The sequence below is a fragment of the Cryptomeria japonica genome, chromosome 9 (assembly GCF_030272615.1).
Source record: "Cryptomeria japonica chromosome 9, Sugi_1.0, whole genome shotgun sequence".
NCBI lineage: Eukaryota > Viridiplantae > Streptophyta > Pinopsida > Cupressales > Cupressaceae > Cryptomeria > Cryptomeria japonica.
Genome location: NC_081413.1, coordinates 528,822,312 through 528,836,804, shown reverse-complemented (window position 1 = coordinate 528,836,804; position 14,493 = coordinate 528,822,312). Strand labels below are relative to the sequence as shown.

Below are 14,493 nucleotides of genomic sequence, written 5' to 3'. Positions count from 1 at the left end.
CAAAACATGTAGCTCCAATACTTGCACACAATTCGTTATGGATTGAAGTATGTTGGTGACAAAAGAGTTAGTGTCACATGACTTTGTAAATTCAAACTGAATAGGTGATGCTTCTACTAGGAAGAGCACTTTAGGCTTTAGCTTCAGCTTAGGGTTGGGAATGATATCCCAATGCAGCAAGAAATAGGCAGTTGTAGCATTACGTTCAGCTAAAGCAGAGTACACAGTAGCTTCTTTTGCTAATTGTGAGGCTAACTAGCTTTGCATGTTGATATCACAACTTACTAATTGAATGTTGAAGCCTACAATAGTTTAGTGTACTAATCAGATTTGAATCAAGCTATCTGAGAATCTAGTGTTTCATGATAGCTCCAAGCACGTAGATATTCAGTATCATTTTCTAAGAGACAAATTCAGAAGGGAGTAGTCATAATATATTCTTTCAGATGAGCAAGTTGCAGAAATTTTAACAAAGCCCCTATCAAAGAGAACTTTGAAATACTGAGGCTAACTAGCTTTGCATGTTGATATCACAACTTACTAATTAAATGTTGAAGCTTACAATAGTTTAGTGTACTAATCAGATTTGAATCAAGCTATCTGAGAATCTAGTGTTTCATGATAGCTCCAAGCACGTAGATATTCAGTATCATTTTCTAAGAGACAAATTCAGAAGGGAGTAGTCATAATATATTCTTTCAAATGAGCAAGTTGCAGAAATTTTAACAAAGCCCCTATCAAAGAGAACTTTGAAATACTGAAAGAGAAGTTGGGGTTGATGGAAAACACCTTCCTTGCAAAAAGGAACTGTTAATTTTTTGTTGCTCACTTGGTGTTGTTGAGTGCAGCATATCAGAAAAAATCAGATTTTATCTTAAGTGATTTTTTTCTCCTCAATCGGATGCTTTTGAGTTTAGTTTAGGTGCAGATTTGATAGCTATTTAGTTGTCAAAACTCCTGCTATTAAACGCAGAATTATTTTATATTTAGGTGCTGATATTAGTTTCTTTTAGGTGTTGCTTTTGGGTTACATTAGGTACTGATTTTATTTATTTCTAATTCTGGGCAGGTGGCATAATTTTAGAAGTGTTTTTATGATGAAAGGCAAACTAAAGATATAGTACTTTGCTCTGATTTAAATCACTAAGAATATGGGTTATCTATCACCTTGGGATATCAATCTTTTGTACTCAAAAAGTTTTCCAAAACAAATTTAATAATATATATTTCGGCAATTGTAGAATTCTGATTTCAGTATTGTTTTATTGTTTGTATTTTCAGAAGTTTATGTGTGCAAGTTAATGCACTCACAATTGCAGGTTTGATTGAAGGTAAAGTAAGGCAATTTGTTTCATACCCTAGAGTGCAGAATGCACGTACCATGTACTGAATTTTAACATATAACCCAGTAGTATATGATAAACATTCATAATTCAATTGGACCTGACAAGATAGGTTTTGCATTCTAACATGAGATAACACCCTTAGATGTCATCCTGAATTCCATAAATGCACACAATCATCCAAGAAAGGTTTAGAATCAGTTAGATCTTTTCTCAAAATTTCTCTATTTACTGTTATACATATAAACTGCATTTTATTAATATGCATATGTTTCATGTTCTCAGTTCAATGCATAAATGCCATTCTATTATATGCATTTTTTCCGAATTCCAATACACTGGTGGCTTTCAGCTTATTCTCTTTCACCAGTTTGATTTTATTATACCCTAAAAGAACATCCAAAGATTAATAAACTTCACCTTTTGCTTCTTCAAAAATTGTGTTTGAACAGTAAGTAAAAGGTTCTTTATTTATTACTACATTTGAATTCAAAAGTCTACACATGCCTTTAACTTATCTATGATGTTCTTGGGTGCTACTACCACGGGAGACACCCAATCACTTGTAGCTACCATCAATATAATACCAGTTTCCAACATCGTTTTGATCTCCTTGTGCACTCTTGCTGCATATCTTGGCTTCAATCTATATGATATTCTCGTTGGTATTGCTTCAATAATCAGATCAATATAACACACACACAAATCTTGCAGTACTTTCCACTTGCACTTGTTCATCTTCCTTTTTATTCAATAGTTTAAGTACTGCTTCCAGTTAGAATTCACCCTTATCCCGATATACTTATGTTTTTCTCAATATTGCTGGTGACATCCAACATTCTTTTATATGCATCTCAATACTTCAACTTAGGTACTATCTTCAAGCATTTGAACATGTGTACAAAAATTAGCATTCTACAATTATAGTTTTTGTTCCTTTCTCTTTACCTCATTCAAGCTTGTCAGCACATTTAATATTTGGGTATCTGTGTGGCACTCTTTAAACTCTTTATAAAATGCAGTACGCATTTTTGCCCATGTAATTGTGGCCTTTCGAATAGTTATCATGACTTAAGCATATTCTTGCAATGTTCCTTGGAAATATTCTAGATTCTTGTATCTTTAATTAGCTTATAAAAATATTCTATATTCAAATATTTACTAGGATCCTGGTTTTGTTCACTAGTAAACCTTACTGGTTTGGAGATCAAGGATGGTTGTCTCCATTCTTTTTCTTTTTAGTGATCTAGTATTGATTTCTAGATTTATTTGCTTTAATTGCTAATTTTGTTCACCACCAAACATTACTAGTTGGAGATCATGGGTAATTTCATCTCCATTCTTTTTCTTTTCAGCAGTTTCACACTGATCTCTATGGTTTCCTGCTTTTGTGGGCGATGAGTTGGTCTGTGTGAATTTAAACTTATTCAACTATAGACTCAACCCAGTTTGCCTCCATGGAAACATCTCTCTTCTACCCATTCAAATAGTCCTCGTTATGGCATTTCAAACTGTCATCACTGTATAAATAGTGTACCCACTTCTCATTCTGAAACAAGAAATTGGATGATTTCATTATCAGCTAGATGATTCTTCCTCCACAACCTTCTAGAGTTTATTTCTGTGATTTTCTCCTTGGTTCTTTGTCTCTTGCTTTGTGGGGTTAAATCCTTGCATAGCACTCAAAACTACTGTCCAGATACAATGATCATAAACTTCTTTGGTGCTGCTATATCAGGCTCACAAATTGTAAAATCCATATGGCTTATGCTAGCACTAAAAGGTTATCGTCAAAGGTTAAACAGTTGGTAGTGCATTTCCAAAATAATTTAAAATACATTAAATATTTCATCAAAGATAGTTGTCCAGCAGCATAATGAAACTAAGCTCAATTATGCTAAATCTATATGCAAAACACACCAAACTGCCCTTTATGTTTCCTACACAAATGAAGACTAAACATAAAGACAGACCACGGCCATCTAAGCAACATCAAGCAATAAGCTCGCTAATGGAAACATTAATAGGCCATTATTCTAAACATCTGAAGTAGACAAGTGTCACGGCCAGGCACTGCCAAGGGAGAACATATTGTGGCAACTACATACTCATTCCTCTACCAATCAAATTGCAAGGGGTATTGGCATAGAGGGAAGGGAGACAAAAAATGGCAGCACTTAAGGCAAATGAAACCTTGGCCTAAGATTTAGGCCTTCATATATCTTGTATTGCATGTTAAAATGATTGCATCTGACAATCTGCAACAGGAAAGAGGGGTGGATTAAATAGATATTCCAATTGCCAGAACAAACCTCTGAAACTACTGTCCATCTAGATCTAAACTGCCCATGTGCTAAAACAATCTAGTAGAGTCTGACACAACTTCTTATCTATGCCACCCTGATTCAGTCCTCAGTTGCCCAAATGACTTTCGGTATATTTTGCAGATACATGCCATGAGGCATAGGGTTCTGAGGATGGAAGGGAACACGGCAGTCATGCCACTAAATATCACAACCCCTCAACCCTTAACATCAGAGAGATTTAATACTAAGGGTCGGGAATTCAGAGGTATGTAGATATTTATTCAGATACACTGTTTGGATATGCATAAGATATAATCATCTCACACAATCTAATCGCCATAAATTCATTTGAGTACACCTCAATATGCAGGAAATGGGGCCAAGAAGTGAAAGACTTTGTATCTTGGCTATAAAGAAGACCAGAAGCGACTACCAATTCAGATGTTCTTACTCTGACATTAAACCCTTGCAAGTGAATAGGGAAAGCAAGCGAAAGAGCACAATGCAACCTTATAATGCAAAGCGAAAGATCCGGGGAGCCAGGTTGGGTCAACCACCATGCATGAATAGCAATCCACAAGGAACGATGATTAAAACACTGCAAGTGTCCCTCAAGTAAGCAAGCCTGTGCAACACTTTCCCCCACTAAAATAAAATTCATAAGGACCTTAACACAGCTGTCAGAGAAAACCTTTCCATCTTTGACTCCTATTTGTAATCTCAACCCAAAGATGAAAACCCCTACTTTCACCACACTCAACAGTTACCAATTACCTCCTCCAACTCCATAAATTTCCATTAATTCTTTTGTCCCTCACATAAAACTCTGAAAACATGGGACAGAATGCTTCCCACGTGCAATGAACAATTGCCTCCCTGTTACTTAACAACCTGATCAGCTATCCAGGCCTTATGAGGTAGTGAAAGCTCCAACCAATCCTTTGATCTAGACAAGCATGATTCTTCTCTAATAAGTAACTAGCACTTGCACCAAAACAAGGTGCAATGGTTATGACAGTAGTAAAATATACTTTGAATAATATATTGGAAGGTACAAAATCATGGAATCTAAAAACTACATTTATTAGTGATAATTATTTGTAATGTAAATGAACTGATTTCAAAATATAAGAATCTAAATACGAATGAATGTGAAGGTATCGCAATTAAAAAGTCTTCCATAGAATTTAATATTTTGTTCTGGTTTACCATAATAGACCATTTTACTAAAATAAATAGTGTAAAGCATTGAGCATAAAAGACAGTATTATAATTCAACAATCCTTCTTATTGAGATTTCAACATGTGCATTCTACTTTATTTGTGTTGGCCATTAAGTGGTGTAAGTGTTTCCTTCAACAGTCCTTACTAGGTTTCAACTTGTGCATTCTGCGTTATTTGCTTTGGGTATTAATTGGCATAAATGTTTCCTTAAACTGAATTACTGGGTTTTTTTTATTATAAAGAAGTCTTGATGGCTTCCTTTAACTTAGTCTTAAAACAAGGTTCATCTTAAAATTCATTCTAAATCATCAAGCTACATAAAATAAAATTGATTTAAATTGTGAAAGAATGACTTTAAAGTTTACACTAGATTTAGGAATGGGAAAAAACAAGGTTGCCTACATCTTGTTCGATTGCAAGTTTCAATTCAAAAGGACCACTATAAATATTAATTTTGAATTAGTTAAAACTTCATATACATATACTTTCCAACTCCATTACATACGTTTCAAATAAAGAATTTGTATAATGAAGAAAGACTATTTAAGTTGATTCTACAACTATTCATATAGAATATAAGGACATAGTTTATTATTCTGTTTGATTAGAGAGTTTTTAACATTGAAAACTCTATTGGCAATCAAATAGAAAGTAAAGATATAGTTTATTATATTGTTTGATTGGAATCAGAAAGAAATTTAAAAGCATTTAAGAAGGCCTTGAATACATGTCATTGTACATATGAATACGATTTTTTATTCATATCAATGTAGAATGGCACATGTAAAATAGATATAATATGTCTACTTATGAATATGCTCCTCAATATATCATACTCTTTAGTCCTTATTAGTGAATGTAAAAGCTGCATTTTTTAGTGATAATTATTTGTAATGTAAATGAACTGATTTCAAAATATAAAAATCTAAATACGAATGAATGCAAAGGTATTGAAATTAAAAAGTCCTCAATAGAGTTTAATATTTTATTCTAGTTTACCATAATAGACCATTTCACTAAAATAAATAGTGTAAAGCATTGAGTATAAAAGACAGAATAATAATTCAACAATCCTTCTTATTGAGATTTCAGCATGTGCATTTTACTTTATTTGCATTGAGTATTAACTGGCGTAAATGTTTCCTTCAACAATCCTTACTACAGTTTCAACGTGTGCATCCTCCCTTGTTTGCATTGGGTACTAACTGGCATAAATGTTTCCTTAAACTGAATTACTGGATTTTTTTTAATTAGGAAGTCTTGATGGCTTGCTTTAACTTAGACTTAAAACAGGGTTCATCTTAAAATTCATTCTAAATCATCAGGCTATATCAAACAAATTTGATTTCAATTGTGAAAAAATGACTTAAAAATTTACACTAAAAATTTAGGAATGGGAAGGAAACAAGGCCATCTACATCTTGTTTGATTGCGAATTTCAATTTAAAAGGACCACTGTAAATATTTATTTTGAACTATTTAAAACTTCATATACATATACTTTCCAATTCCATGACATAATTTCAAATAAAGAATTTGTATAATGAAAAAATAGAATACAAGGACATAGTTTATTATATTGTTTAATTATGGAGTTCTTAATATTGAAAACTATACTGGCAACCAAATAGAACTTTTGTCTGAATTTGCTAAGGAGTTTATAAGGCACAAATTTTACTGTCCCCAGAATTTAAAACCTCCATCAAATTTGGCTCAAAACTGACTGTTGTTGCTTGGAGATCCACCAAATTTGGCTTTTTCCCAAAACTATAGTATCATAATGTGTCACCAACATAGTTATGGTGCCCTAAAGCATGAAATCCGCCACCAAAAAATATGCCATAAATATGGCAGATTGCGGCCTTTCAAGGCATTTTATGTTTTTTTTCCCCTTGCCGTTGGTGAAGTAGCTCAAACCATTTGAATTGCCATTGTCTGGAAATCGTTTGGATGGATAACCTTCCATATTCATTTACTTCACATCCCCAAAAATTTGTCAACATAGGGCAGGCAAGATGAGGCAAATTTCTTGCCCGAGTAGAGTACAACAGACCAAAATGTTGTCAATTGAAACCCTAACCAATCATTTTTTCTTTTAGGATTTATAAGATCCCTGTTCGAGTTCATATAAGAACAATGCACAACTCATTTTGGAGGATTGAAGTGGATAAATTTGTAACGAGTTCTGCAAAATAATGCCAAAATGATGGCATCTTTAACCCTATTAAGTCATTTTCTGCATGATTTATGGAAAACCATGTTAGAGTCCCAATAATAGCAATGTATGACTCATTTTGGCAGCTTTAAGGAAGAAAATCGCAGGCTGGGTCCTCTGGAACGGCATTGTTGTGAAAAAAATATGAATCCTCAAACATTGTGGATGAAAACCTGGAAATTCCTGTGCAAGGGATGAAATGCCAGAAATGGTTGAAGCTAGAGCTACTTAGGAGTTAGGACTGAAAATTTCAAGTGATGTAGCAGAAAACTTCATGTTATAACCACATTATTGTGAAAAATGCAGCAATCCTTGAAATCTTGGCTCCATTACTTCTGCATAGCTAAAATCCTCTCTATTATCTACAGCAGTTTTAATTGGCAACAATAATACTCATATCCTTCGAATCTCATTTCCGTTGCTGCTTGAAGTCTTTAACCGGCCGTAGAAGTTTTATCTGCTCCAATGCTCCTGGGAAACTGTAAGTACTTAGAAGGCCAGCTCTGTCGGCAATGAATGTCTTCAAAATGCTTCCAGATTTCTGCAAATTTGCAATGATAACTAATAATGGTTCAGAAACAGCTGATCAAGCCCAAAAAATCTTATAATACAAAAAGTTCCACTATTTGGGCTAAAGGTCCGCTATTTGGGCTTTGTACGAGGCGAACAAGATTAAGCACTTGTGGAGTAAGTAAAGATATTCAAATGATCCAAATCCAGCCAACAAGGCCTAAATTTCTCCAATGGAGAATGCTCACCTTGACTGACATCAGCTGTAGCAGTCAAGTTTTTTACTATATCCAACATGAAAACCTAAATGAACCAGAAAACCCAGGAAATTACACCTTAAAATCTTGAAATACCTTAGTCTAGCCAAACCATTCTGATCTGCCCAAACTTATAAGGGGGTCTTGAGCACAGCCATTGTTCACCAAAATAACGCAGGGATTTTCATCTTCTCAGCTCTCCGATTGCTCAACTGATTGAATGCCCAAATTGAAAAGCCCTTAAAGAGTAATGGTTTCTAGAGGAAGGTGTCTTAGGCTGGGGTCCCATGGGAGGGGCTTGGGCTCTATTTTTATGGAAAAGGTGGTCACATGGAAAAAACAAAAATTGGCTACAGGATTATTTGGAATCTTCTCTAAAAAGTAGAAGCTCCTACTTTTTAGATTTTCATTTTTGAGCGGGTGCAAACGGGGTGGGGCTGAAATTCGCCCCTACAGCTTAGGGACAGCTTAGGGATAATTTATGCCACTTGTAGATTATAATTCAATAAAAAATTATTGTTAAAATTGCACACTACAAAAATAGACACAATTAATCCTTAAATTTAGGAGCTAAAATTTTTAAACTGAATTGCACTGTTCATGGGACCACCACCTTCCTTCAATTTAGGAGCTTAAATTTTTAAGCAGAAGTGCACTACTAATGTCATGGGACCACATGGGACCACCCGCTTTACAAATTTCCTAAAAAACCTCTGCAGCACCCACTCTATTTTTTAAGAAGCCCCCCTCCATGGGACCCCAGCCTTAGCATCATGACGCATACTGCACGTTTAACAAATACAAATGCAGATACAGAACTCGTGTTTTCAGGCGTGAGGTTTCCGGCCACAGCAATCAGAAAGTTGTTTTCTTGAGTGAGAACACTGAATTCCGGTGAGCAATGCCCACAATATATAGCCTATCGGCTAATAACCACTCTTCATACAATAGATTGGAGCATTTGGCAAATGACCAAACAATTTGGGAAAAGATGCCTTCAAGGTCCCTTACTTGACCAATGTTTTCACTTGATGAACTGTATGTGTAGCAAGAAAAGTGCACTGTGCACTTGGTCAACAACACAGCAACAGACAAAACAATAGAAAAACTTCTCGTTAACAACCAGACAAAAAGCAGGGAATAAAACCATACAAGAACATGCGAGAACCTTACCAAATGAGACATGCATCCCTCTGAGTGCTCTGTAGCAGCCACCATTTTGGCTTGAAACGGTCAGCCAATATACAGGCCTCAAGCAAGGCAGACATAACCTTACTGCCAGCCCCATGACACTATGGATTAAAGGATCAATCCCACAGAAGCTTTTAAGGATTTCCAAGAGGGACATTGTAATATCCTCTTTAGAGATGAAAGGTCACAAGAATCTATGCTACAAAGAAAGAGCAAATTCCCAGACGATGGCATCCAATGCTAGTCGGGACATTATATTGTTGTGATTTAAGCAGCTTTATCTTATTTGAATATGAAAGATAAATGTTGTATTAGGTTTTGTTATGCAGGCTTTGTGCAGATAATAAGTACAAGTTTCCATGAACATTTAGAAAACGGTTTTTGTATAGACATTTTCAAAAAACATAACTATAGCCAAGATATAGAAGTTTCAGAAATCCAGCCCCCTAGTGAAGCTGTGACTCGATTCACACAATAGAAGGATGTCAATGGATGCTAAAGCTACCCATACCACACATAATGACTAGTACATAGGAAGTTGACTGACTTTCTATCATTGCAACCTTCAGGGCATCCCCTAGAATTGGATTGCTTGTCTTAATTACCTACAGCTTGCTTTTAACACTGCCCCGTTTGTTGCATGGAGCTTCACATGCCTTCAATAGTATGACGGAGAATATTACAAAACATGTCACCATAGACATGAAAGAATAAAAGAATGAGATGGTTATGTTCAATAAAAACAAAGATGAAATGAATAATGCCATTGAGGAGCAAAATGACAGGCAGGCCTGGCAAAGCAGAGGCGGTAAAGATCAAAAGCAACACAATGATGGTTAGAGAAGCCTAAGAGACAGGCAACAACATTGGCTAAAGACCCAACATCTCAATCACATCCAGTGGCTGAAATGTCTCAAACAAGAAATTTCTTGCACTCGATTCAATTTATTAGTCTTTTAAATGTTATGAATAACTAGATGTCTAGAGTTTCCAAGTTTTCAAAATCTACGTAAAATTGCATTTTCTGTTTATAGAATAGAAAAAATCCAATTACCCCAAAAAGTTCAAAAGCTACAACGGAATTCTATCGAAACAAAGAGTCCTAGACACTACCAGCATGCAATCCATATCAACTGTTTCTGTTTATAGAATAGAAAAAATCCAATTGCCCCAAAAAGTTCAAAAGCTACAACGGAATACTATTGAAACAAAGAGTCCTAGACACTACCAGCATGCAATCCATATCAACTGTTAGCCCTTTGCCAAAATAACAAGACGTGTGATAAAGAAAAACCCATTACCAAATGATTATCTAGAACACCATGTTCACGTGGTTGTCTCCCTGGCTGAATAAATAGTTGATCTTCATAAACATGCAGTTCTGCAGCCTTAACAATCTCCGGTCCAGACATGGTGGTAAAACGAACACTCTTACTGCAACACAAAAAATCAAGTGGTTGGCACAAAACTGTAAGATTGAACTACAATTTCACAGACTCGTAGGTCTAGATATTAATCAACAGCTAGCAAATAATTTCTGATACCACCAGAACATATTAGCAACTAACAAAAACTTTCAGAGGATTATTTGAGAATCTCATGTCAAAAAAATAGTTCGATGATGAAACTTTTACTAAAGGAGAAAGTATAGGACTTGTACATTTTGCGAGGCCCAACATCCTCAATGAAAGGTCGCTTGCTAAAGTTAATTGAAGTCGTCTTGTTTCCTTCTGAGGTATCTCCGATCGCCATTTGGAAGATTTAGAAACTGACTATAAATCTACTTGTTCAACTAAAACCCCACGATCAATAGCCCTCTGTTATCAAGAAACGTATTAATAATTAGAAGAAGAAATCCTGCATGCAGCAAAAACTGCAAATAAACAATAGCATAATCCATATCAAGTAGCGGGCATAATTGAGCCTTGGCCTTTTATAAGTATAAGTTACTTTGTAAGTGACTAATGATTCTAAGCATTTACAACAAAAATAATAATAAGCCTACAATACCAGTGCAGATATCAAACTGGAATGAAAGACTCCCATGCTTTCAGTAGAGAGAAAGTGCACAAAAAGAGGTTCAAAATAAAAATTCAATTTCCATGGAAGGAAAAATAAATTTACAGGATATAAAACAATCTTACTATAGGTGTGTGTGAATTACTGTTAATCGTTAATTAGGGAAAGGCATCCTGAGTCATTACTGGCAGCGAATGGTGTGTTAGTCTATCTTATGGGCATTCCTGCGCAACCCAAATTAACCAAAAAAATGTAGTTCAAACATTAAACGCAGTCAATAACCATTCCCAAGCAGCATTTCCTTAAAAAATGAGATAAACAAGACAGAGCGATTATTTCGTACAGCGAGAATACCAAAATCAGCTTTCATTGTAGGAGATGAGCATTCTTCTCAGTTTATGAAATACAAGTATACTGGGAGAAAAGAACATACTAAGAGGCCGCCTCTCAATCACCGAAAGTACAGAGCCTTCTGGTTTTAACTCCTGTAACCAAGTCAATATCAACGGTAGTAATTACTTAACCTTTTCACCAAAAGTAACATGTAATAGATAAATTGTTCTCTTCCATTCACCTGTCTCAAACCCTTAAAAATTTGGCTGCTGCCTGGAAACTGAGTTCGGGCCGCTGTTGGATCATTTCGATCTTCAAAATCTATTTTCCTCTGCAAAATTTTGTCTTGTGTAGTTTGTGTGATTTCTTTTGTTTTTTGTGTAGTTTGTGTGATTTCTTTTGTTTTTTAATAAATTTATATATCTTTATTAGTATTAAAATCTTGAAAGAATGAATATTTATAAAAAAAATTATAAGAGCATTTGGTTTAATGGCAAAGTCTATGTTGTAAGCATGTAAATAGTGCTGAGTTCAAATATTCTATAATCCAAAAAAGGGTAGAGGACCTTCGAAAAGTTAACAAGATAAACATAAAACAATTCTAAGAGATTTCCACAATCCATTGTATAAACATAAAAGTTCAAAACAAGTAGATCGTTAATATTTTGTCTATTTGATCTCTTTTTAATTTTTGGATGTTGGATCTTATATTTGTTGGCCCAAGGTTTGTCATTGTGCCAAAACAAAATAAGCACAAAAGTTTAAAACAAGTAGGTCATTAACATCTTGTCTATTTGATCTCTTTTTTTTTTTGGATCTTGGATCTTATGTTTGTTAACCAAGGTTTGTCGTTGTGCCAAAAAATCAACATGTTAACGCCCAATGCAAACACCAAAGACAAACAAACCATGGGAGGTTTGTTCCAACAATCCCCACTAACACAAATGAGGGATTTGAACCAGTGACCTGAGATCTAATGCCATTTGTTGACCCAAGGTTTGTTGTTGCGCCAAAAGATCGACCTATTAACGCCCGATACAAACACCGGAGATAAACAAACCACAGGAGGTGATTAAGCCATGTCACGAATCTCCAAGGGCGATGTTGAACAACCAAGGGAACAAAGGCACCACCAACCTTCCAACAATGTTGTGTGTCTTGATAAGTAATTTGCAATCACAAAAGTTTGAAACAAGTAGATCATTAAAATCTTGTCTATTTGATCTCTCTTTCTTTGTGGATCTTGGATCTTATGTTGTATATCTTGATCAAGTGATTTGCAATTTTTGTTATCCTTTCTTTTGCAAATAATTTATTCAAAGGGCCCACATTTAAAATCTCATATAATTTGCTTGAATATCCATGTAAGTCGAACACCTTGTGATGCGATGTCATTTTGTCTTCACCAACTCCAAGTAGCATATTCTATTTGTTCACTCTTCTTTAGACACCCTCCACTTTTGAAATCCAAAGTTTGTTCTACCTTATTTAACAACAAATAATAAAAATTGGCAAGGGAAAAAAATTAGCATTCACCTTATATAACTTTGAAAATAAATTAAAAACATAAAAGATAAATCCCTAAAAAATTAAATAATGTTAGGTTAACTTTGAATACATTTTAATCTATTTGTCAAATTGCACCACAACCTCCAATGCCTATATTTGTAGAGGTGCAACCTTTTATGCTTTCTCAAATACATGTAATTTCACCCATAGTGTTGGGATTAAGGTGTTTCAACGTTTGCAAATCCTAACATTGATTTTGTTATATTTATTTACTAGCACTTGCATCAAATGAGGTGCAATGGTTACGTCGATAGTAATATATATATAATGTGATTTTAATATTGTATAAATTTATGTATTGAAAAAATTATTTTAAAAATATGGAGTGTAGGAACGAAAAGGAGCAGGATCACAAGATCAGAGAGGAGCAGGTTCAAGGCGATGAGCAAGAGAGGAATTAGTCGCACAGGAGTGGTGATCGGCAAGAGCCTTGGCATTATGGCGAAAACAGATAGGGTAACTGAGGTGATGAGGTGGGGAAGGAAATCTCGATGGGGGAGCTTCATAATCAAGCCAAGGCTATTTGGAAAAATTAAAACAAGGCTGGCAAGGAGTGCATAAACCCCAATGGGTTTATGAAGGAGGACAATGGGTGGATAAATGTGCCCCAATCAATAGCTCGGATGTTGGTTATGTAGGTATGATGGGAGAACAATATAGGTCGTGAGGAGGGATACAAGTGAATATTAGGAAGAAGTGGCATTATTAGAAGCAAAATGACAATAATAAAGATAAGTCGAATTTTGGTAGGAGAGGGTTTCAAACTTCAAAACAAGGTTAGAGGAGGAGGAATTCCCTATGGTTTCAAGATGAAGGGCGAAATCCCATCAAGGGTTTGTTGAATAGACCGGAATACTGAGAGGGGGGGTGAATCAATATTCCCCAAATTTAACACAAAAAAATTGAAACTAAATTACTGCAATATCATTAAAGCATATACATCTGGAGCATTAAATCGATTGCCACAACCAACACCAAAACTCAAACACTATAAGAAACATATCCACGTACTGACACTACACAATTTCGAAGCAATAGTCTATACCGGTAACATACTTACAACCATTGTTGATTGCCTTTCATACATTCATACATATCTTCCATTGTTCTGCACTACCAACCTTCTACATACTCATCATGCACTGCAAACACTATATATTGCAATATCCGGACCAATCCAGATTACCAGGATTGACATCAATGACAACCAATCAAGCATTTCTAACTAGGTTATGTTAATAATGTCATTCAATCGGAAGAACAATTTCAAGGCAAAAGGGAAAAGTATAAAAAATCCTCGAAAAATCAAGGGTTTAAAAGAGAAAGGAATGGATGATCTAGGAAAATTGCTTCAAACAGAGCAAATGCATCTAACAAATTGGTGAAGCAAAGAGAAATCAGATCTAGGCAGACTAATGTGGTAGGCAAAGGAGGCGTTGTCGAGGTGGCAAATGGCGCCAATGCAATTTCAAGAGGAGAGAAGATATCAACCTATCAACGCCTGATACTATCACCGAAGATAAACA

At 35.1% G+C, this 14,493-nt stretch overlaps 1 protein-coding gene across 11 annotated transcripts in view; it reads right to left on the bottom strand.

Moving 5' to 3' along the window:
* Positions 1-11,787, bottom strand: part of LOC131077053 (DNA-directed RNA polymerase III subunit 1) — a 275,512-nt gene extending 263,725 nt beyond the window's left edge. For 2 of the 11 annotated variants that reach the window (XM_058014439.2, XM_058014440.2), the window contains exons 1-4: positions 11,640-11,787; positions 11,499-11,550; positions 10,707-10,863; positions 10,348-10,480 (exon numbers count right to left, since the gene is read on the bottom strand). In XM_058014439.2, the coding sequence (XP_057870422.1) occupies positions 10,348-10,480; positions 10,707-10,798 (225 nt within the window). In that variant the 5' untranslated portion in view covers positions 10,799-10,863; positions 11,499-11,550; positions 11,640-11,787. Of the gene's footprint in view, positions 1-10,347; positions 10,481-10,706; positions 10,864-11,190; positions 11,290-11,408; positions 11,551-11,639 lie in introns of all 11 variants that reach the window. The other 9 variants (XM_058014431.1, XM_058014432.1, XM_058014433.1 and 6 more) reach the window with 9 other exon arrangements.
* Positions 11,788-14,493: the final 2,706 nt, after the last annotated feature.